The sequence below is a fragment of the Macrotis lagotis genome, chromosome 2 (genome assembly GCF_037893015.1).
Source record: "Macrotis lagotis isolate mMagLag1 chromosome 2, bilby.v1.9.chrom.fasta, whole genome shotgun sequence".
Lineage (NCBI taxonomy): Eukaryota > Metazoa > Chordata > Mammalia > Peramelemorphia > Peramelidae > Macrotis > Macrotis lagotis.
Genome location: NC_133659.1, coordinates 241,390,056 through 241,414,859, shown reverse-complemented (window position 1 = coordinate 241,414,859; position 24,804 = coordinate 241,390,056). Strand labels below are relative to the sequence as shown.

At 42.8% G+C, this 24,804-nt stretch overlaps 2 protein-coding genes across 3 annotated transcripts in view; one reads left to right on the top strand and one right to left on the bottom strand.

Annotated features, from left to right (window-relative positions):
- The window catches only part of PELP1 (proline, glutamate and leucine rich protein 1), a 51,826-nt gene that overhangs the window by 26,486 nt on the left and 536 nt on the right, over nucleotides 1-24,804 (bottom strand). Inside the window, exons 1-5 of one of the 2 annotated variants that reach the window (XM_074225420.1) lie at nucleotides 11,640-11,921; nucleotides 9,356-9,420; nucleotides 8,817-8,922; nucleotides 7,278-7,427; nucleotides 7,029-7,100 (exon numbers count right to left, since the gene is read on the bottom strand). In XM_074225420.1, coding sequence (XP_074081521.1) covers nucleotides 7,029-7,100; nucleotides 7,278-7,427; nucleotides 8,817-8,922; nucleotides 9,356-9,420; nucleotides 11,640-11,879 — 633 coding nt within the window. In that variant the 5' untranslated portion in view covers nucleotides 11,880-11,921. Of the gene's footprint in view, nucleotides 1-7,028; nucleotides 7,101-7,277; nucleotides 7,428-8,816; nucleotides 8,923-9,355; nucleotides 9,421-11,639; nucleotides 11,922-24,804 lie in introns of those variants that run through there. The other variant, XM_074225422.1, reaches the window with a different exon arrangement.
- ARRB2 (arrestin beta 2) lies at nucleotides 13,659-23,614 on the top strand. The gene is made up of 15 exons (XM_074225425.1): nucleotides 13,659-13,766; nucleotides 16,896-16,926; nucleotides 17,500-17,560; nucleotides 17,740-17,784; nucleotides 18,053-18,249; nucleotides 18,911-18,970; nucleotides 19,345-19,412; nucleotides 19,760-19,895; nucleotides 20,578-20,662; nucleotides 21,097-21,169; nucleotides 21,566-21,703; nucleotides 22,517-22,600; nucleotides 22,685-22,764; nucleotides 22,895-22,949; nucleotides 23,286-23,614. The coding sequence occupies exons 1-15, from the start codon at nucleotides 13,744-13,746 to the stop codon at nucleotides 23,377-23,379; spliced, it is 1,230 nt and encodes a 409-aa protein (XP_074081526.1). The 5' UTR covers nucleotides 13,659-13,743; the 3' UTR covers nucleotides 23,380-23,614.

The following is a 24,804-nucleotide window of genomic DNA, read 5'->3' as shown; positions in this document are numbered from 1 at the left end:
AATTTAGAATTATGAGGTGATTAAAATGTTCATACCCTTTAACTTCTGTTACTAAGCATATACCACAAGGTCATTGAAGAAAAAAAATGATATTGCATTTACATAATGGATTATTGTTATGTTCCAAGGAATGCTTAATATGTTAACTAGAGAGAAGCATGGAAAGATATGAACTGATGTAAAGTGAAGTAAAGCAGAACGAAAGGAATACACACTACAAAATGACTCTAGCAATGTCAATGAAAAGAATAATAACTCAATACTTCAAAATAATAATGGAAATGTCTGGCCTCAAAGATTCTTTTTTTAAAATTTTACTTATTTATGGCAATGGGGCTAAGAGTGACTTGCCCAAGGTCATACAGCTAAATAATTATTAAGTGTCTGAGGCTGATTTTGAACTCAGGTCCCTCCTACTCCAGGGCCGGTGCTCTATATACTATGCCACTTAGCTGCCCTTAAAAAAGAGATTTCTAAGAACACACAACCCACTGCTTTGCAGAGAAGGGGAAAAATTGATGATTTAAAAATAAGATTCCAGTAAAATTTTTTAAGACTTCAAACTTCACTTCACCACAAATTTTCCTGTCACATTCCTTCACTCATTACAATTTGTCTCATCCTTACCCTGCTTCCCTCCCACATAAAGAAATTCCTACCATAAACTTCCTCTAGCTCAGCTCCTGCTAAGCTCAGAAGTCCAGTACATTCTTCCAGGGAGGATAGAGCATTCTTCTTGCCTGCCACCTAAGGTTCTTAGATCCTTTGTTTCCTTTGATCAGTAATGGCACCGGAGGCTGTATTATATGCATTACTAATACTGATTTGGACCCACTAAGTCATTCTCTCTATTTTCTCTACTTCAGAACCTGGTTTGGTCTTTTTCTATTTAAATTCCTGCTCTTATGTACAGAATCATAGATTTGGCACTTCAAAGGACCTTATAGTCACCTACCTTTATACAAGAGAAAACTGAGGTGGAGAGACTGCTTAAGGCCATGTGATTTTTGTGGAAGTCCAGATAGATATAGATAGATAGATAGATAGATAGATAGATAGATAGATAGATAGATAGATAGATATGTTGCTATCCTTTCTAACAGCCTAGTTGCTAACCCTTCAAATAGCCTAGCCACATACATGGCACCTCCACTTTCTTTCCTCTCACTAATTTTTTTACCCCCTTCCTTAGACATCATCCCATCTCTTAATTGCCAAATCCAACCACCTTTTCTCCATCCTCATCTTTTTTTTGAACTCTCTACAGACTTTGACACTGTCCATCACCCTTCTGATTTTCATCTATTACCTGAATGATGGGAGTCTTCTCAGTCTCCTTTGCTGGTTCTTCATCTATTTTGCAACTTACTAATCTCACTCTAATAAGGAGTTCACCTTCTGTCATGCCCCACAATGTCCCAGTACATTTTACAGGGGAAAAAGTAGACTTTTTCTGTCCTCTCACATGCCAAATTCCCTTGGGATCTGTCCTGGGTCCTATTCTTTTCTCCCTCAATAGTATTTTGTTTGATGATCTCATCAGATCCCAGATTCAATGATCTCTATGTAGATTCTCACATCTATTTGTCCATTTTTCCTTTTTATCCTAACCTTTCCTGTGAACTTCAGTCTTGCATCTCCAATCGCCTTTTCAACATCATCAATGAAACGTCCCACAGACATCTTAAACTTAACATGTCCAAAAGTGAATTCGTTATCTTTTCTCCTACACCTTTTCTTTTCCCAAACTTCCCTTTTACTAATGAGGGTGCCACCATACTGCCAGTAACCCAAACTCTACTCCCTATCTTCACTCTCATACCAATATTGCTGAGTGGTGTCAATTTTGTCCTTTGCAACATCTCACCATTCTCTCTTCTGAAACTGTCAACACCCGTAGACAGACCCTCATCACGTCACACCTGGACTTCTGTAGTAGTTTTCTGTTTAGTCTCCCTATCTCAAGTCTCTCCCAACCCTAGACCATCCTCTACTTAGCTGTCAAATTCATCTTAAAACATAAGTCTGACCATATCTTCTCAAATCACAATTCAATCAACTCTAATATCTTCCTTTTACCTCAAGGACCAAATATAAAACTCTAGCTAGTTTTTAATAAAGCTTTCATGATGTAATCTTCTTGCATTTTATTCTCCCCCCCAATTTATTCTGAAATCCAATGACAACTATCCTTACTGTTCCTCTCACAAGACACTCCATGTATTTTCATAGGCTCTCCCTCCTGTCTGGAATGTTCTCTCTTCTTATCTATAATCTCTTGGCTTCCTTGCAGTCCCAGCTAAAATTATCACTACCTACAAGAAACTCCTTCTGATCACCCTTAATACTAATAAGTGATTTCCCTCTTTCCCTCCAAATTATTTGGCATAGATTTTGTCTGTCCATAGTTGTTTGGTTTGTTAAACTAGGAGCTCCTTATTAACAAAGACTTTTTTTTTTACCTTTCTTTATATCCTCAACAATCTGCAAAGAGATGGTATTTAAGAAATGCTTGTTTACTTGACTTGTTGATCTAGTGCACTCATCAACCTACTTAATTCCTACAACAAGCACCATAATTCTCACCATTATACATAATCACTCCTCCTTTATGATCCAGAACCCAAGTACAACTCTTTCCATTTCTAATTGCTTGTAAATGTTTTCTTTGTTCTTATACAATCTTCTAGGCACTCCATTACTCCCTCGAACCTGTTTCCTCCCTTAAAAGAATCTTGTTTCTATAGGTAATAAATTCAATTAAGCTCTCTCCTTCTCTCTCCAATCCCCTGTCCTATCACCACCCAAATCCAAGTGTTCCTCTCATGTATATGTGCTTCTCAAAATAAATCACACTATCTTATTGGCTGGGATTACTATAAGTTTATCTTAACTGTGTCTTCACTCCTACAAGGTTATTCTTTTACATTCGACTTTCTGTATCATTCTATATGATGGCTATTCAAATCTTTTTTCAGGTCCAAGACTTCAATACCACCTCTTCCCTGCCTCTCTGTGAGAAGAGGTTTTAAACTCAAAATTTAGCCAGAAAACAGAAACCACACCCTAAGTGCTGTTGCTTCTTCTCACCCAGTAAAAAAAGGTTCCTCCACATAAGCCATTATTATCTCCTACACAGTTGAAATGCTTGATTAAATTACTTGCATAAAAGGTTAATCCCTCCAAATGTTCACCTACCTTCATTTCAACCTCCATTTATCACTCCCTCCTGGTTACCCTTATCTTCAATCCTCTTCTATTTACAAACATACACAAGACTTTCTTATTCTTTAAAAAAATCTCAGGGGCTGCTAGGCGTCACAGTGGATAAAGCACCGGCCCTGGAGTCAGGAGTACCTGGGTTCAAATCTGGTCTCAAACACTTAATAATTACCTAGCTGTGTGGCCTTGGGCAAGCCACTTAACCCCATTTGCCTTGCAAAAACCTAAAAAAAATATTTAGAATTTCCTCAGGTTATCATCCTATATGTATTTCAAAGACAAACTCCTAGGAAAAAGCTATTTATGCTTGCTGCCTCCTTCTCCTTTGTTCCGGTTCATTTCTCAAAATCTTGCACCTAGGTAAAAATACCTCATCTCTCAAATCAAATTAGTTTTCAAGATTATCAACAATACTAACTCAAAAGTCTTCTTAATGTCTCAATCCCAAATTCATCAATCCCAAACCCAGGTTGTCCCCCAAGGGTCTGTATTGGACTTTCTTCACTCTATACACAATCCTCATCAATTCCCATAGGATCAATTATTCTCTCAATTATCCTACCAGGGCAGCTAAGTGTAAAAGTGGACAGAGCACTGACTCTGGAGTTAGGAGGACCATGCCCTTGGGCAAAAACACACAAAAAATAAAACAAAAACAAAAAAGGCTTCAAAATCACACCCTAGACCAGCTCAATAAAGTTCCAGTGGCTCCTATTACCTCTGGATCAAATACAAACTATTTGGCATTTAGAGGCATTTCCAGCTTGACTCCAGTCCACCTTTTTTTTGGATTATTACAAGTTACTTTGATCCATCTACTCTACGATACAGAAAAATTGGCCTTTTTTGTTGTCCTTCACAAACATTCCTTTGGCTCTGGCTGTTGCCTAATGCCTAGAAAGCATTCCTTCCTCACCACCTATTTTCCTTCAAAGTATAACTACCTCTCACATAAGAACTTTCCCAACTCCACGAACTGCTAGTGCCTTCTGCTTCTCTTATTACCCAATTTTTTTTTTGTATATTTTTCTACATATATTTGTTGCTTCCCTCCAATATAATGCAAGTTCCTTAAATTAAAGCCAGGGACTATTTCATTTTTGTCTTTGTATTGCCAGGCCCTGACAAAATATTGAGCAACTAATAAGTACTTAACAAATTCTATTAAGATATGACCTCTATGCAAAATGATTTCAAACCTAATTTCAAATCTAATCTCTCTTCTGTGCTATATTCCCTCATTTCACTCTATTCATTTCACCATCTAGAAGGACAGCACCATCTATTAGACAGACTCTCCAAAACAGAATTCAGTCTCTTTTCCTCAGACCTACTCCTTTATAGTAACTTCCCTGTCTGTTGAGAGATAAGAGCGCCATCATCCTTTTAGTCACACAGGGATCCAATCTTAGCATCATTTTCAACTAGTCCCTGGCTCTCAATCCCCAAATTCAATTAATTTATTAAGTCTGAGTTGTGACCTAATCCAACAATTTTGGAAAGCAATTTTGAACTATGCCCAAAGGGCATACCCTTTGAATCCAGCAAAATTACTAGGTCTGTTTCCCAAAGGGATCAAAAAACAAAGGGAAAAGGACCCACATGTACAAAAATATTTAGTAGCTGTGGCAAAGAATTGGAAATTGAGCTTGCATACTGGGAAATGGCTAAACAAACTTTGGTAAATGAAAGTAATAGGATACTATTGTACTATAAGAAATGATGAGCAAACAAATTTTAAAATAAACCTGACCCTTTGACCCAGCACTACCACTACTGAGTCTATACCCTGAAGAAATGATAGGAAAGGGTAAAAACATCACTTGCACAAAAGTATTTATAGCAGCCCTGTTTGTGGTGGCAAAGAATTGGAAATCAAGTAAATGTCCTTCCACTGGGAAATGGCTTAGCAAACTGTGGTATATGTATGTCATGGAATACTATTGTTCTATTAGAAACCAGGAGGGATGGGATTTCAGGGAAGCCTGGAGGAATTTGCATGAACTGATGCTGAGTGAGATGAACAGAACCGGAAAAACATTGTACACCCTAACAGCAACATGGGGGTGATGTTCAACCTTGAAGGACTCACTCATTCCATCAGTGCAACAATCAGGAACAATTTTGGGCTGAATGCAAAGGAGAGTGCCTTCTGTATCCAGATAAAGAACCATAGAGTTTGAACAAAGTTCAAGGACTATTCCCTTTAATTTAGGAAAAAAACCAGATATCTTACTGTCTGATCTTGTTACCTCTTAGACTTCTAGTCTCTTCCTTAAGGATATGAATTCTCTCTCATCACATTCAATCTGGATCAGTGTACAGCATGGAAACAAAGTAAAGACTGACAGATTGCTTTCCATGGGGGTGAGGGGAAGGAAGTAAGATTGGAGGGGGGAAATTGTAAAACTCAAATAATAACTTTAATAAAAATAAATTTAAAAACAAACAAACAAAAAAACCTGGACTTACATAAACTGATTCTGAGTGAAATGAGCCAGAACCAAGAGAACACTGTACACAGTAATACCATTGCTGAGCTCTTCTCAGCAATACAATGATTCAAGACAATTCCTAAAAACTCATGATGGAAAATGCTATCCATAGCCAGAGAAAGAACTAATGGAGTCTGAAGCATTTTAATTTTCACTTTTTTGTGTTTATCCCCTCTTTTGTTCTGTTCCTTCTTTCACAACAAGACTAATGTGGAAATGTTTTACATTATTGCACATGTATATTGGATTGCTTGTCATCTTGGCAAGAGGAGGGAGAAAAATTTGGACCTCAAAATCTTTGAAAAATGAATGTTGAAAATTGTCTTCATATGCAATTGAAAAATAAAATAGCATTAAAAATAAAATAAAATAAAGTGATAAGTCTGGTCAATTCTACCTCTATAACATACATCTCTACCATCCACCTGGACTATTGTATCAACTCTTAATTGGTCGCTTTCAGCCTTTGCCTTCTCTAATCCATCCTTCACAGAGCTGCCAAAATAAATAATCTTCCCAAAACACATCTGATATTAACCCCTTTCTTTAAAGAGCTCAATAACTCTTTATTGCCTTCAGGATAAAATATTTTGGATTTAAAATCCGTCATGATGTGGCTCTAACCTATCATTCAGCCTTATTCATATTACTCCCCCTCACATATCCATTCAGACTGGCCTACTTGCTATTTATAGTGCTTAGTTCTTGATTAAGCATTCAATAAATGACACGCATTCATTCTAAATCAAATCATCTTTCTCCTGACCCCTTGTTTCTGTATAGACTCTCCTCCATTCTTAGAATATACTCCTTTCTGACTGCTGACTCTGAATTCCTGTTTTTCTTCAAGGTTCAGCTCACTGGTCTCCTCTGATAGAAAGTTTTTCCTGATATGCCTAGTGCTTAGAGCCTTCTCCAACTCTAAATAATTTGGTTACATGTTGCATCTCTCCACTTCTTTCCACAAGAAAAACATAAGCTAGATGAGAGCAGGGATAGTCTTATGTTTTGTCTTTGTATCCCCAGAGCTTATCTTGGTGCCTTAGCTAAGTATATATGGAATTGATATAGAGAGATAACAAGCCACTTGTTTTTTGTAAGAGGTAAGTTGTTGTCATTGGTACCAAAACCACTCTAAAGAGCAACTGAAAGAGACTGAGATTCTGGTTAAGAGAACAGAGGTCTGGTCATGTACAACATCTTCAGGGAATCAGTGCATTACTTATTAATTTCTAACATGAAAGGGTAAAAATCACAGAACTAGCATAACTGACAGGTGGCAGTGGTGACAAAGTGGCCATAATCACTTACTCTGAGAGAGCCACAGGCCCGGGGGAAGTAGGTCATGCAGGCCTTCATTCCCTCCAATGCTGACAGCTCACACTATGAGGAAATAAGAAGAAAAGTGATCAAGAATATTTCCCATACCTTAGTGCTTTCAAATCCCCACCTGAACCCCAGAATATTCTAAGCCTTCATCCCTATTTCTTTATTTATCCATTACTCTTCCCCCATTTCACTTTTCCCTCTGAGGCCAGGCCCAAAGGGTATAGACCTTACCTCAGGCTTGAGGCCCAGCAAGGATGTCAGCAGGCCAGGCAGGTGGTTTGTGGAGATATCTCGGGAGAGCTCAGGGAGCTGGGATGAGTATCGGAGCAGATCTCTCAGAATGGCCACAGCCAACTCCATGGTAGGGGCTGGATCCTGGGACTGAAAAGGAAGAGGTAGGAAAGAAAGATGAGGTCGGGAAAAACCTTAAAGGGAAAGGACAGCACAAGAGATTTTAGGAAGGATACCATAGCTGATCAGAGAAGACAAAAGAGAACAAGAGGAAGATCCCTGGATTTAGAGGTGGCTAGTCAGTCAATTATTGTTTTATTGAGCACTTACCACATGTCAAATGACATGATTACAAATAGAAAGACAGTCCCTGACCTCAAGGAGCTTACATTCTAATGGGAGAAGACAATATCCCCCCCCCCAAAAAAAGAGGCTGAAAAGGGAGTTGGGAGAGAGACAAAGACATAGCAGAGAAGAATCAACTGTTTATAAACTTTCATATCCTTTCCCAACCCTGATAAAACAAGTTCGAGATGCATCTGAGTCGGAGAACTGACAGTCTGCCTAGTTTCCCCTCTGCATACCTTATCTGAACTCTTTTTAGCAAGCTATTTCCTTCAGAAAATGACCAGAAGCCTCTCCCAGACTAAAGTTTGAATCTTTACATTTTTTTAATGATATAAAGTTCGAAAGTGCTTTTGTTGTTGTTGTTCAGTAATTTCAGTCAAGTCTGACTCTTTGGTTTTTCTTGGCAAAGTTACTAGAGTGGTTTGTCATTTCCTTCTCCAGTTCATTTTACAGAGGAGGAAACTGAGGCAATTAGGGTTAAGTAACTTGGCCAGGGTCACATAGCAAATGATTCTAAGCCCAGGACCCTATTCATTTCACCACCTAGCAGTCCATTTGATCCTCACAAGAAGATTGGTGATGTCTACTATTAATTCCCCTCCCCTTCCATCTAGGTCACATATAAGTATCTATGGCAGAATTTAAACACCAGCCTTCCTAACTTCATATTTAGTACTCCAGTCACCATTCGATATTGCCTAAAAAAGCATCAGCTTGAACAGGGCTTATTTCTAAGTTTCCTGGTTCATACCTTTCCTAAGATCAGGAAGGGAAAGGAGAGCTTAGATTTCAAAATTCTTCACTGTAAATGAATATTTTAAGTATGGAAGAACAAAACTCAACCCTTTTCTCTAATCAGGCTCCTACCAGTCTATTAGAGAGGATTAAAAAGATAATAAGAATGTTAATAAAGAAAGCAAGCCAAGGTAGAGATATCTGTTGAAATGTTAAAACGGGATATGTTTTAAAGGAGTTCATTTAATATAGCAGGTAATAAGGTCAAAGAAGTTAGGTAAGTGCAATGGCTAAGAATGACAGCCAAGAGCTGAAAACAGCATTCCTGTCCTATGATCACTTTCTTTCCACAGCAGTTTGGGTCTTATTCCTCTACCAGATTCTCGTCCCAAAAGGAACCCACCATATTCAGGAAATGAGGGGGGGTAAGGGCAGATGGAAGGGAGACATTCTTACCTGAAGGACATGCTGAATACTACGGAGCCAGGAAACACTGTGCTGCTGGAACGTCTCAGTGGGACTCTCCGCCACCAGCAGGGAAAGCAAACACAAGCCCTCAAACCTGGCAAGGGGATGAGGAGGGGCAATGTCTGAGAGGATGGGCTAGATTTCAGAGAATAATATCTCCCTCTCTCTACCTATCTCCAAGGACTTAAGTCCTATCAGATATTGAGAAAGAGTTCCAGCCTGAGAAGCAAAAGGAAAAGAAATACTCCTGTTTTGGTAAAAGAAAGACTGAGTAATAATGTAAACCTGGAAATGGGTAAGAAGATAATATAATCAGATGTAAAATTTAACTTCCGATCAAGGGAAGTTGTAAAAATCAGGAGTGAAGCTCCCAGAAGAAGTCACCACATCCAAGATATGGAAGCAGGAAGATGGACAAGGAGGAACTAGGAGGCACCTTCACAAGCCCCAAGGAAAATTGGAAGTATATGTGATTGAGCTGCTGGATTTGTGGTGAAGGAATCCTAAAACTTGGTTAAAGGACTCACCGAGTCTTGATGGAGCCAAGTCGGGCATTGCTGAGACCCACGAGTGCTCCCATAGCTGAGAGGTTCTATGGAGAGAAAGAAGAGAGGAATCAGGGTTAGATGGGGAAAGGAAGTAAGAGAATCCAACCTGAAGAGTCCCAACTATTCCACAACTCAATAGCCTAGATTTAACTTAATTCTCCCAGAAGCCTTCATATCAAGACTAATATCCACTTATGTAGATAGGCCTTGGTCTCTTGCCCCCAACTGATAAAACTCTTTAGTTTCATGCTTTACTTAATTCAATATGTATTTACAAAATGCCTACCATGAAGAATAACATAGGTTATACAAGAGAAGCATGACAAAGTCTTGGTTTTCATGGAGCTTGCCATATTGTTTGGTAACACAAGAAGGGGCCTTCAAGATAATTATATGAAAAACTATTAAAAATACTCAAGAGAATAATTAAGTCCCCAAAGAATGGTATAGAAATCTCTTAGAAATCAGAGGGCAGGTCAAAAAAGGAGACCAATTATCATGGAAGTAGGGAAGAATGTGGGGCATTTACATAAATAATGTGGAGGAAAGGAGAAAGTATTTCAGATAAGGGGAAACAAAAGAAGTAGAAGACAATAAATTTGGAAACAAAGTTGGAGGTATGCAAAGAGGAAGCAAAAGCTTTGGAGATTTTACTATGAATATAATGCTATAATAGGAAGTCAACATAGGTTCTTGGGCAGGGGTGAGAAAGGATGGAAATGGTGTAAAAATGGTGTCTGGTCATAGTATGATAGATGATTCAAAGTGGGCAGGATAAAAAAGAAATGATAAATTAATCAAAGTATCAGTGAATACTTACTAGTGACTGAATAACATTGAACTAGACAGTATAGAAATACAAAGAAACAAGGCAAAAAAATCTCTTGCCTTCAAGAAACACAAAAATCTTACCTGCAGAAAAAACACATAAATAGGAAGCATGCTAATAACAATAAAACTCAGTATATAAATAAATGATAAATAAATGGTAAAACAAATGCCACAAGAATTTGCAGAAGAGCTAACCTGACTACAGTCAAGAATAAAGTTAAGTGAAGCACAGAGGTGGGATCCAAAGGAAGAGGAAAAGAGGAAGGAGTAAACAGCAAGAGCAAAAGCTCAGGTTTGTATGAACTTAGTATGGTGGAATAACAGTGACCAGATCTGAAACAGTTCAACCTTAAAAGATGAAATTGAGAAATCCAAAACAGAAAAGGGACATTGGACTGGACTAGGAAAAGCAAATCATTAAGACCAATCTGGGCTTTGGACAATGGAAAATCAGTGTGAGTGTATGAGCATTTAAATATCAAATAAGTAACATAAATGAATGGAATACTGAAACAAACTAGATGGATTCCAGACATGTAGAGAAACTGGTTAAAGGATGAAAGGTATAAGATTCTTATATAACTCCAGGCAAAGAGTAACATAAGCCTAAATATACCCATGAGAGTGGGAATGGAAAGGATTAAATAAATTCAAGAGCAAAGAGCTTTACAACTTGACTCCAGTGACTCCAGTTTCTCCCCCCATCCATTCATATTCATTTTTTTAAACACAAGACTTGATGACATAGTTATATAAAACAAAGGAGAAAAGGATCTGAAATGATCAAATGAGAGTCAAAGACGCATCTAAAATATAAAGCTAGAGTAAATGGGAGTACAGTGGAATCAGAAAAATTAGTGACTTTTAAATGGATTTAAAGTAAAATAAGTTGTACTGAAAGGGAGGGGACATAGATCATTGGTTCAAGTCACTCATTTTATGGAAAAAACCTAAGACTAAGATATGGAAAGTGGCTAGATACTGTGTCCTGGGATGTATCATGTTGCTTAAAAAGGACATTAATTATAAGTTTCTAGAGTCTGAGGTGATATTTGGAAATCCTATTGGAAATTATGGGAATGGAAATCTGGGGAGCAACGGTCCCTAAAAATGATCATGTGATAATCAGCCGAGAAGAAAGAAAGAAAAAACAATCAACAACTAGAAGCTATCTTTCCAGCCTCCTCCAGCCTCCGGTACAGAGTTCATCTAGTTCTTACTAAGAACCCATTATCTTGAGGATCCTCCCTACTTATCTCTTTCACCAGGGCCTCCCCCCTCCAGATTTCGCCCCTCAGGTCCCACTCGCAAGCTCACTTTGACCCCACCTTCATCTACTTCAACCCAGCCCCACACTCTAAAGCTCACCTGCTAGGGCCCCCCTGGCTAAAGCTCCCCCCCCCACGACCCGCCCACCGACGCTCGACTTCACCTGGGCCCCGCCCATCATCCCGTGCAGTCTCAGCAAACGCACGAGCCCTGGCACCAGCGGGGCTGTGGGGGGCGAGGGAGGCGCGGCAGGCCCGGCCCGAGGCTGCAACAATCCGGACACGCTCTCCAATAATAGCATGCGGAGACGCGACCCAGGACCCGCAGCCGGGAGGCCGCCTGCCCCGCCCGGACCCCCAGCCCCAGAACCGGTGGGGCTCCCGCTCAGCACGGCTGCCGCCATCTTCGCCTGCACTCTTGGCCGCTGCGCACTATGATGATGTCAATACGCTGCGACGGTGCGGCGAGAGGGAGTGAGAGGAGCTAAAGACATGCGCACTGAGGAGCAGAGGGGGCCGGGCGCCGCCGAGAAAGGAAGAGGCTGCGCGTGCGCGTTGAGGCTGGTGTGGGAATGAGTGAAAAGGATGGGACGCGTGATTTAATTAATATTGATGAGTATTTTCTAGGAGGGAAGGCCGGAGGAAAACATCTGTGGGTATATAGGAGGGAGAGGGGGCGGGAGGTCTCTCCTCCTCAGCCCACGATAAGTTTTTGAGCGTGCCCATTCCTTAAACCAACGCCACCAGCATTCTTAGCTCTCTAAGTATGCTTGCTTGCGATCAGGTTGGAGCCAGGGATTTAGCTGGGAAACCACTAAAATGACTTAAGGCCTAGAACATCATTCCTAAAGGAAATCCTTTATATTTACAAAGTTCACTTGCTTACTTCCCCTAAAGCCATACACCTAACAGCCGGACTGTGAACTCTGAAGGACCATGAATTTACAAGGGTGTAAGTTCTTCCACTGAGATCAAAGTACCACCTGAATTTAAAAGAAAAAATGTATCTGATAAGTCTAGGAGGGAGCAGGAAATTGGAAAACCAGATAGGCAGTGGGAGATACGAAGGATGTAAGGTAGAAGAATCATAGACCAATAGGCACCATAAGAACGGCAAGCCACCTTAGAGATAATAGCTTCCATTTATAGCAGGAAAGGCTGCAAAATGCTTTTATATGTGATCCCATTTTTTTCCTAATCGCAGTCCTCCAGGTAAATATTACAGGCATTATCTCCATTTGGAAAACAAAGACACAAGCTTTAGAGAGTTTGAGACTTTGTTCATAGACACAGAGTTAGAAGCTGCAGCACTATTCCAACTACACTGTGCTACCTCTCTAAGAGGAGACATAGTACGGAGATCATTTATAATTCAGTGTTAAATTGTGATACTTGCAAATGCTAAAGGATTTCGGGGTGGGGGGATCCTTTTGTATAATAATTGTCTAGTGATTTAATATCCAGAGATACTAAATGACTAGCAAACCAAAGTCTCCTGACTGGGTCTTTTCGCTATCTCAAAGCTGGTTTTCCATTAGTTTGTTAAAAATTTCTATGATTCAATTAATGATGAAGATGGGGGGCATACATGAATATAGAAGAGGAAGGTGGGAAGAAATAGAAGGAGGCGGTCCGAGATGACAGAGATAAGGTATCGGGTAAGGCCCTGCTAAAAAGAGGCTACTGGTCCTCCGGAAAGATACTCGTTTTCGCTCAAAAGCATGAGTGCTGAACGTACACCATATGTAAATTCCTCCTCTCCTGACCCTGGTCCTGCGATCACTCAGATCCTGGGAACCAAAGCCGGGTAGAGAAGAGAAAACTATCTCTTCTGCCAACGGGCGCGTGAGCCAGAACGCCAAGAGCCAATAAATGGGCTAGTCTGGACTGGCCAGGGATGGGAACGGGGCGAAGCCTTCCTTCCAAACGGGCAACCAGAGCTGCCTGGAGATGCGGAGAGGCTGGGAGAGCAGGGCGGAGCGGCGGGGAGCTCTCCCGAGCTGTTGCTGAGGAGGCGCCAATCAGGGCCTGGCAGGGAGGTGGGCTGCGCGGCACTGCCCAGTCACCCAGGGGAAGCGGAGGTTCTGCCGGGAGAGGGGGGTGCCATCCCCACCTCCATCCGCGCTGACGCGTCGGACCCGGGCTCTCCGGGATGGGGAGGGGAGGGAGGTGGTAAGGCGCCTGCGCAGTGGCGGCGGGGAGGAGCTGGGCCAAGCAGCGGGCGAGGAAAGCTCGGAGCTACTAGCCGGGAGGACGGCTGCACGCATCATGGGGGAGAAAGCGGGGACCAGGTGAGCGGGATGGGGTCTGCAGACGAGGTGCATCGCTCCAAGGCCTGCGGAAAGCGCGGCTGCGGGCCCCCTGGGCGGAGAGCACGGGCAGGAGAGTGGGGACCGGGCGCCTGGGAAGGAGGATGGGAGTGGGGGCAGGGGCGCTGGCAGCACCAGGCTGGGGGGCCGTGGGGCGCGAGGTGGGCGGCCGCTGCACGCATGGCACACTGCGACGAGCACTCGGAAGCCCGTATTCCGAAAGTGCGAAAGGAAGGGGGCGGGGGGGGACGTCCAGGCGGTCTGGGCGCTGGGATGCCGGGACTGAGAGGAGCAGCAGGTGGCCTGCCACCCCCAGGGACGGTGCAGCGGCGGGGAAGCCCAAACCCCCAGAGACAGCCCCCCTTCTTCTGTCTCAAACCAAACAAACAGGAAGTCGTCTGCACAGTAGTCCCCCGCCCTGGAAGAGTGCCCTCTACCTGCATCCCAGCCTGTGATACCCACATATTTTGTCTTCACCCCCCAGGATTACTAGAGGCAGCGCTTTACGGAGAAGAGTGTGTGTGTATATATATATATATATGGGGCCGAGAGTGATGTTGCTCCTAACACGCACCTGTGTCTCCATTTGCCTGTAGCATAGCCTTTCCCCCATATCATTTAGCCAAGGCCCTTTTCATTCTCTGTACCCCAACTTCTGTTTTTTTGGATTCCAGTATAATCTACTTCCTGTTGTGACCCAATCCCTATTCAGAGACCTAGGGCTATTGAGGGTGGATGTCTCTATTTCTGATAGGAAAGGGGGGGGGGGGGGGAGAGACTCCCACCTACCAAAAATAAAACAAACAAAAAATTGTAAAAACCCTGGAAGAGCTGAGACTGTGTCCTAGCAGCCTGCTCTGTCATATCGTTTGCAAATTGCAGTCAAACCTTTTTTGGTAGAAAGCAGGAGCCTAGTTTCTCACCCCCAAGCTGAATATTTTGGGTGAAGGGAAGATACAGTTCACAAGGGCAGGCTGTGGGATATGGATGGGTTAGGATCCCAAGGGGAAAAAGGAAGTGGTTGGCTTGAAACTGTGTCCCCCTTTTCTGTTCTTTGGGTTTTGGGGGGGGAGTGGACTAAGGAGGAGATTGCTGACATGGCACAATTTATCACACATACTACCACTACCCCTTCTTTAAGCCACAGGAAATGAAGAGAATAGCAGGAAATGAAGGGGGGGGGCACCTGCTAGCCCTCTCCTTTGGGCAACTCCCTTGATCTCCCCCAGTGATCTTCACCACTCTTCAAATACATGAACTCCTTGTAGATGGGGGCAATTAACCACATTCAACAGCTAAACAAATGTTTATTAAGCTCCTGTGTTCATAAAGCACTATGCACAGTACTGATGGATACAGAATCACAAATGAAAAACAAATAGTGTCTGCTCTCAAGGATGGATCAGAATCTTCTCTTGGGAAAGGGCTTCCCCCACCCAATAATTAGTATCCAGTCAGATACTATCCTGGGGCCTCTTAAGATGACAGGATCATAGAATTTAGAGCTTCAAGATTTGAGAGATAATGTAGACTGCAGTACCCCCTCCTTTTACAGAAAAGGAAAGAAGCACAACAACACCCCAAATACATTTGTGTGTGTGTGTTAAGTAGCAAATCTAGGATTTAAAGACAAAGTCTTTGATACCAAATAGAATATTTATATATATATATATATGTATATATACATATATATATATATAGCAAAAAAATATATAGAAAAAACCCTTTGAATCTTTTGGAGAATATCAAAACAGGTTCCTTTCCATGACAACCAGAAGAAAATAAATGGAAGCTAACATTTGTTGTTCAGTCATGTCCAATTCTTTGTGACTCCATTTGGGGTTTTCATGGCAAAGCTACTAGAGTGAGTTGCCATTTCCTTTTCCAGCTTATTTTACAGAATGGGGAAACCAAGGCAAATAGGTTAAGTAACTTGCCCCAGGTCACACAAGCTTGTAAGTATCTGAGGCTAGATTTGAACTCAGGTCTTCTTGACACCTAGCTCTATTCATTGTGCCACCTAGTTGCCAGTTAGTCTATTGAAATGTCATTCTGTTTTTCTGGAGAGGCCAGAATGGGAGAATGAGAAAAGGACTGAACCTGATTGGTTCTCATAATTTTCACTTAATAGACTAAGGAAATTTGACCTCTGGGAGACCAGAAAAGAAATGGGGAACTGGAGTTTGGGAAAGCTTGAAATAATTATCATTCAATGTTGACCACCTTAGGTTTACTATCATGTAGTATAGTACATGGAGTCAGAAAGACTTGTATTTGAATGCTGCTTTCAATTCTGACTATCCATTTAACTGTATGCAAAATTGCAGACTCCTTAGCTTCTGTTTCCTACTCTTTAAACTGAGATACAACCTCCCCCATAGTACCTACCTCATAGGAATGCTGTTACAGAAATCTGATTTCAGCAACTGCCATAGTGGACTATATCAAGAGAAATGTCTGCCTCAGGCAGACAAGGAGGATGGGAAAATGTCTGGGTAATAGATTGAAATCTCAGGTAGTCACTATTACAGCCTCTTATTGGTATCCTTTAGGGTGAGTCAGCCTCTGAAAAGAGGAGAGAAAATATGGTTTGAATTTGGGGGAAGGAGGGTGGTTAGTCCTAGATAGTGACTTTTGAAAACAATAGCTATGCTCTTGGTTGTCTCCCCTCTCCTATGAGGGCTGGTGAATAGGGTGAAAAGGAGGATAGGGTTGGGTAAGGATAGGTAGGTAGCAGGGCCAATCCCATTGCTCTGACAATTATTTATAACTGACATATTAGAGGAAGAACTGCTCATCCCTCCTACCCCTACTCCCCCCACCAGGCAGGCAGACAGACAGACACACACACACAAACACACACACACACACATACACACATACATATATACACTCTTAAGATAGAAGGGGACAAGGTGGGTCTGGATGGTTGCCATAGTAGTGACCTTCCAAATCCCATTAGTTTCTGGTTCAAAGTTGGGACCCCCTTGGGGACTTTGGTTTCTTGGAAGGTGAAGCAAATGAGGGAAAGGTTTGTAATAAAGGGAAGTAGGGTAGGGGAGTCCTTTAGCAATCCGAACATGATCTTGTTCTCCTCTTTTGTTTTGGTAGGGTCTTCAAGAAGTCAAGTCCTAACTGCAAGGTGAGGCCCCCATGGCTCAAAGCTTCCTGCTCTTTCCCAATCTGCTTTCAATAGTCTCTTCTTCCTACAAAGGTTCCCCACCCCTTCCCCCCAGCTCCCCACTTCCTGTCATATCTAAGAGCTAACTTCCCCTCCCTTCTTGCCACTATAGTATAGCAACATGCATGTCTGTGTGGTCTGGGGAAACTGAGGGTAAATATTAGAAGAAGCAGGTGCCTTGGTCTCTGGGGTCAAGAGGGAAAAGGGAGAAGCCAAGGAATCTAGGTAATATCTGTTTACCCTATTCCAGCATTCCTAGTGGGGAAAGAGGATAGGCCCTGGAGGTATTTTCCTTGTCCCTAAGATCTTTTTGCCCAAGGAGGGTCTTGTTTGGAGTCAGGGGTGCTAGGTAGCTGTAGGGAAGCAGGGAGGGGATTTGGGGGGCATCTAAAAGAAACGGGGTTGAATGCAGTGGGTTGAAGATGGGATTCTTTTATGGTACCTAGGTCTGGGAAAGAGAATACTGTGAGTTTCAGAGCTTTCATTTTGATTTGATCTTGATACCTTACCTCAACCCCTCTGTCTTCCTGTCAGCTAACAGTGTACTTGGGCAAGAGGGACTTTGTGGATCACCTAGATCGAGTGGATCCTGTGGGTGAGTAGATGGAAAAAAGCTTTGACTAGCCCTGGATATAGAGAATTAGAAAGCTTCTGGAGAGGGATTGAGTCAATACATTATTTTCCCCTCTGACATCCTTAAATACCAAGATAAGGTACAGATTTTGAGGAGAGACCAGGCAGGGTCTGAGGTTATACTGTGGGTCTTCTTTACAGATGGAGTGGTGCTAGTGGACCCAGACTATCTGAAGGACAGAAAAGGTGAGGAGCCTCAGGGTTTGGGACCTTTAACTAAATGCAAGAGGAAGTAGAAGGGGAAGCAACTCTTTTTTAGAATTAGTAATGGAACAGACATGGTAGGTGTATGGGGGTTCGGGGTGTTTAACAGAAGAAAGAAATGAACCTGAGAAGACAATGTCAAACATCAGAAGGTCTGACTAAGAGAATCCAAAATGGGCTCTTTAGGGAGAGGGGAGGATTTCTTCCTAACATCTTTTTCTCCTTCTTGTCCTCCCCCAACCCCTCATAGTATATGTGACATTGACTTGTGCCTTCCGATATGGTCGTGAGGACCTGGATGTTTTGGGCCTGTCATTCCGAAAGGATCTGTTTGCTGCCACATACCAAGCTTTTCCCCCCGTCCCTGACCCACCCCAACCCACCACTCGCCTTCAGGAACGACTGCTGAGGAAGCTGGGCCAGCATGCTCACCCTTTCTCCTTCACAGTGAGGATTTTGTTCACCTCTAACCCTTCAACACTCTCTTGCCTGTCAGGTTCAGCCTGATTACTTCTCTACACAAGTCCCTTAGGATCCCTCCTCAGGGTAGCATGAGGTCTGCCAATATATGTTTGGGAAGACTAGAATACTTGATTGTTAATAGACTTGGGATCTAGACATAATATAGATAGCTAAGGCCATCTAGGGATGTAGAACTAGAGCACAAATATTGTATGAGCCAGTATTCTCCCTATCAGTTTTCAGAGAACCATCTAGTAAGGCAGCTTGAGATAGTACAGAGAGTTGGCTTTGGGGTTAGGAAGACCTGGATTTAAATCCTGCCTCCAAAGTATACTAGTTTTCTGATGCCAATCAAATCACTCTGTGCCTCAGGCAACTTCCTGGGTACAAAATGCAGTGCAGACACTGGTCTGTATTAATAGAGTTGCTCCTCAGAAATTCCCTACATTCATGAAGTAAAAAGTCTAATCTAAAGACCCCTATCCATTTGGGGTTCTCCTAGCCCTTCCTTTTATCATTATCTTATTTTTATGTGCTTTTCAGAGAAAGGGTTGTGGTCTCAGACACTTGGGGAAGGATTTTTTTTTCTTGAGGGAGGGGAAGGTCAGGGGAAACTTGCCACCTTCCCATCTCGAACCTCTCCCAGATTCCACAGAACCTGCCCTGTTCAGTCACACTGCAACCTGGACCTGAGGACACAGGAAAGGTAATGGGATCTAGTGGAGGTGGGTATGGGGAGCAGAATAGAAAAGCACTGACCTAGACTTGAAAAGCAATGTTATGAACTGAATCATAAAAGGAAGTAGATCTTTTTAAAGAGTATGGATAATGAAAGAAGATAGTTATGCCTCTGGATTTATGATCTGAGAGACAGGAGTGGGGTGGGGAGTGGTTGAGGGTAAGGGTGAGGAAAAAAAGGATAAATTGATTAAAAGGTCTATTAAGGAAGATGTGGATAGAGGAATAAGAAGATGCTGACAGGTAACATCCCTCATAGGGTGAAGAGGCAGGTGGAGGGAGGGCCAGTGGTTGAGGTACTATTCAGAGAACTGACTCTAGCTTCTGCTTCTTCCCATTGAGGCTTGTGGCGTAGACTTTGAGATTCGAGCTTTCTGTGCCAAAACATTGGAAGAGAAAATCCACAAGAGGTGAGGGGACCAATACCATTCATCTGTCATTTCTCAGTCCCCGTTCCTGGTCATTTTGAGGTGGAAATCAGCATGGAAATGTCTTGGGTCCGTTGAATGCTTTGATAATTTCCAATCTATCTACAATATGACTTGCTTGTACCTAGTCATTTGCTTGTGTTCTCCTCTAGACTATGAGCTCCTTGAGAACAGGGATGGGCCTTTACCTTTCTTTGTATCTCCAGCACTTTTAGTACATAAAAAGTGTTACTGGTCAGGTTGAGGAGAGATGGCATCTTGGAAAGTTAGGGGAATTCACTCACTACCAACAGAGTACCACCTATCCCACCCCTGATTTCCTGGCCTAGGAATTCTGTGAGGTTGGTGATTAGGAAGGTACAGTTTGCCCCAGAGACACCGGGTCCCCAGCCCACTGCCGAAACTGCTCGACACTTTCTCATGTCTGACCGATCCCTGCACCTTGAGGCCTCACTGGACAAAGAGGTGAGGAGGAAAGAGGAGATCCTTAATCATAATGAAGGGACTTAACACTCCCAACAGGGAACTTTGGGGGGCAGTATCTGTAAAGTATTTAGCACATAATAAGCACTATTATAGTTGTTAGCTATTGTCTCCACTGAACAAGGCCCAGATTGAAGGATGGGGCTGGATTAATGGGGAAGCATAGACTGAGAAAATATGGAGAGGGTCTTTTTGACTGTTGAAGGAGGGACTAACCCATTTTTGATAAAATAACAGCTCCGGGGCAGCTAGGTGGCATAGTGGATAGAGCACTGGCCCTGGAGTCAGGAGGACCTGAGTTCAAATCCAGACTCACATACTTAATAGTTATCTAGTGGTGTGACCTTGGGCAAGTCACTTAACCCCGTTGCCTTGCAAAAACCAAAAAAATAAAAAATAGCAACCCCATCAGGTATAGTGTAGAACAAGGTCAGTTAGGCAGCACAGAAGATAGAGCACCAACCCTGGAATCAGGAGGATCTGAGTTTAAATCCAGCCCCAGATATTTGATACATACTAGCTGCATGATCTTGGGCAAGGTACATAACCCCACTGCCTCACCCAAAAAAACAGCAACAAAAAATAGAAGTGTAGGGTAGAACTCTTGATAGGAACTGAGACAGACAATGGGTTAATGGGTTCCTTTCCCCTTCCTGTCTCCTAGCTATATTACCATGGAGAGCCACTTAGTGTTAATGTCCATGTCACCAACAACTCCACCAAGACTGTCAAGAAGATCAAAGTTTCTGGTATGAAGTGAAGATGAAGGGCTTTGGATAGGAAGTGTGGGAGGCTGGAATAGGAGGGCAGTGATCAGAGAAGAGAGATTCTGAGAGAACCCTAATAATGTGAGGAAGACCCTGACTGGAACAAGCTAGAGAATGTGGAGGCTATAAGAGGATTCATGTATCACGGTAGGAGTGGAACAGAATGTGGGAGAACTTTTACAAAGTGCAGGGACCTCTATTATGAGGGTGATGAATCAAATAGACAAGAAATTTGGGAGTTATGGATAAAGGATAGATCTGGAATGGAGAAGGGTAAAGGGAGGATTGTGGAAATGGGGGATTACAAGCTGTCTCCCTATCTTTTGGGAATGCTATGACCCAACTTCTTTCCTACCCCTCATTCCCATTCTTTGCCTGGTGTTTTCTCCTGGTGATTCACCTGCTCTCCACCACAGTGAGACAATATGCTGATATCTGCCTCTTCAGCACTGCCCAATATAAATGTCCAGTGGCTCTGATAGAACAAGAGTGAGTATAATGGGGCCCTCCCCAGTAGCCCAATTTTGGGGGGAAAAGGAGAAATGACAAGGACCAAGAAAGAATTCTCCAGACTGGGTGGGAGAGGGAGGGACTAGATTATACCTAAAAGGGTACAAGGGACAATATAATCTTGAATCATCCATCCATGCTTTGAATACTTTCAATGATGGGGAGAGCTCACAAGGTAACCACTTTAATTTCTAGAAAGATCTTCCTTAGAGCAAATATCTTCTTCCATTGTAACTACTACCCATTAAAGATTAGTGACTAATGTCAAAGAAGTAAATTTTAGTGGCGGTTTGGAGTTCCAAGAACTGGAATCAAGCAGTGCTCTCCCCTCCAGCCCTAACATCCTTTATAAATAACCATGCTTTCTCTTTTCAGTGACCAGGTGTCTCCCAGTTCCACATTCTGTAAGGTGTATAATATAACCCCACTGCTCAGTGAAAATAGGGAGAAACGAGGACTTGCCTTGGATGGGAAGCTCAAACATGAAGATACCAATCTGGCCTCCAGTACTATGCAAGTGGGCAGGGGAAAACTTGTTTCTGTCACACCTATTATATATTCTTAGCTAGTTCATATCTCTGTTTCCCCCCCCCTTCTTATTTCCCATCTCCTTTTCATTTTTCTGCCTTTAGCCTGCTTAAGAACAGACTTGAGGTTGCACTTCTATTTAGTCTCTTGATAGAAGCTGCTTCAGTTTAGTGAAAAGTTTTTTAGAGTGACAATTTGGGGGGCAGCTAGGTAGCATAGTGGATAAAGTACCAGCCTTGGAGTCAGGAGTACCTGGGTTCAAATCCGGTCTCAGACACTTAATAATTACCAAGCTGTGTGGCCTTGGGCAAGCCACTTAACCCCATTGCCTTGCAAAAACCTAAAAAAAAAAAAAAAGTGACAATTTGGATAACTGGGTTCTAATCCAGTCCATTTGGGGAAGTCAATTCATAAATTCAAAATTTATGGCTGTAAGCGACCTTAGAAATTTCATTTCCTAGGAAGTGAAGCCATTTGCCCAGGGTTATAGATGAAAAGCAGAACTGACCCCCCCCCCCCACTTCCTGCTGACTCTATTTTCTTGACCTCAGGGTTTTGCCCTATCACATTAGATGTTTGAACTAGATGGAAGATTCTTCCAGCTCCAAGTAATGTGTGGTTAATTCAAGACCCCAAGTCCACTGGAAGTTGTTCTTATAGTCTGTATTAGGCACCCTTGAGGCTTATAGGAGAACTAGGGGTCCAAAGTGAGGGGTGGGGCAGAGGGCCAGTTCACCAGGTTGGTGTTTATCCATGCTCCAGTCCTTAATCCTATACTGAATACCTTCTCCCTTGCAGAGTGAAGGAAGGCGCAAACAAGGAGGTACTAGGCATCCTTGTGTCCTATAGGGTCAAAGTGAAGCTGGTTGTGTCTCGGGGAGGGTGAGTATCAGTTTTCTATTTTATTTCTTTTTCCCAGTGTCTACAGCTGCCTGTCTTTTTCCCTCATAGTGTTTCTCTCTCTAGGGATGTTTCAGTGGAGCTCCCTTTTGTTCTTATGCACCCCAAGCCTCATGACCACTCCACCCACTCCAAACCTCAATCAGGTGAGATTCCTGCACCCACTCAAGTTATTTCCAGGAATTAAAAGAATAGAATGGGAAAGGGCTCTAAAGAGGAGTTTAATTTTCTCTAGACCCACCAACTAATGGTTCATCCCCTTCTTTTTTCTTTTAGCTGCCCCTGAGATAAATGATCCAGTGGACACCAATCTCATCGAATTTGAGACCAAGTAAGGAAGACCTCTGCCTTTACCCCTCCTCCCCCTATCTCCATGGAAAAGGAAGAGGACTCCTTTTTGCTTTAAGTCTACTTTCCTCTACCCTGCTACAGCATCAATTCCCTGCCCTCTCTATTAATGGGTGGGGGTAAAGGGAGAAGAAGAATCGGAGGGATGAGGCCTCAACAATTCCTGGCTTAGTGAAGAGTCTGCCCAGCAGCTCAACCCTGTCACTGCTAAATCTCCGTGTCATCTGTAGCACCAGCACTCTTGCTTCTGTCTTTTGGTTGGGTGGTGGGGAAATCTGGAGCCTCTCTATCTCATGCCCTCCCTCACTTCCTTTCCCAGCTATGGCACAGATGATGACATTGTGTTTGAGGACTTCGCCAGGCTTCGGCTCAAAGGGATGAAGGATGAAGATTATGATAACCAATTCTGCTAGGGAGGGAAAGTGGAAGAGGAGGAAAGAGATACTGGGGGGAATAAGAGCAAGGCCATGCTCCCTATTCTAATTGGGGTTCCATGTCACCCTAGGCATAAAAACACTGTACAGAATTTTTGATGGAAGCTGGGCATTAATTTTAAGCTGCAGTGACCCCCCCCATAGCATCAGACTATGTATCTGTATTTGGGGTTGTCGTCGTCGTCATTGTCATCGTTGTTATTGTTGTTGTTGTTGTTGTTTTTTGGGGGGGGGTGGGGAGCGGGGTGAGGAATGATTGGGGAGAGAACCCTCACCTTCTACACATATATCTGTCACTGCCTCTATAGAACCTCTTCTGGACTGGAAGACCCCTTCATTGGTGGGGGGAAAGTGGTCCTCTGGAAAATGGGGGAGTTGATATAGATCTAAGCAAAAAGGAGAATAATTTTTTAAAGCTGAAAGTGTATGTGTTTTCTCTGACTTGGGGGGTTAAAAAAATTATGGGGGTGTAGAAGAGGTAGTAATAATACCATTTCATTTTTATTTTTGAGAAGATCAAATGATCAGAATTTGGAAGCACAACAGCCCTCCGAAGGAGGGGTCGCAAGGGTCACACAGGCACACCAGTAGCAGACTTAGTGCTCTTGAATCGGAGTAGGTGTTCATCACTTAGGAAAGATCGAGCCTCTAGTTCACCAAGTGCAGAAACTCAGCTTCATCTCTTCACTCTAAAGAATATGGCCTGGGGAGGCATGGATTCTTAGGGTGTTAGTTCGCAGGATTCAAACCTCGATTCTGAGATGAAGGTGTTGAGAGGGAGGTTGACTTGCTTAATGTCACCGAGGTAGTGACTTGCTGGGCAAGATTCCAATCCAGGCCTTACTTATTAATAATTAATTTATAAGTGCTAGGTTGCACAATGGAAAGAGTATCTGACCTGGCATCAGGAAGACTCCTCTTCCTAAATTTAAATCTGTCCCTGAGTATTTACTAGTTAGTTGTATGTCCCTGGGTAAGCCATTTAGTTTTCTCATCTGTAAAATGAACTGGAGAAGGTAATGGCAAATTTCTCCAGCATCATTCCCAAGAAAACCCTAAATGGGGGTCACAAAGAAGCACAACCGAACAGCAGTAACCATTAATATACTGCTTTCTAAGAGCATTCGGTTTTCACCACAACCCTGGGATGCAGGTGCTGTTATTTGACAGATGGGAGCAGAGAAAAGAGCGTTTAAGCGACTAGTTCAGAGTCACAAGTGTCTGAAACCACATCTGTATTCAAGGTCTTGCGGACTCCGGGTCCAGTGTAGCCACTGCGCTAATCCGGCTGCCCAAGATCTAGTCAAAAAGGAATGCACTTGCAGGCCGATCCTAAACTAACAGACCTAAGAGGCAAGCAAGGAACATAATCATAAAAACTGGTCAGAAGCCGGGGGTGCGGCT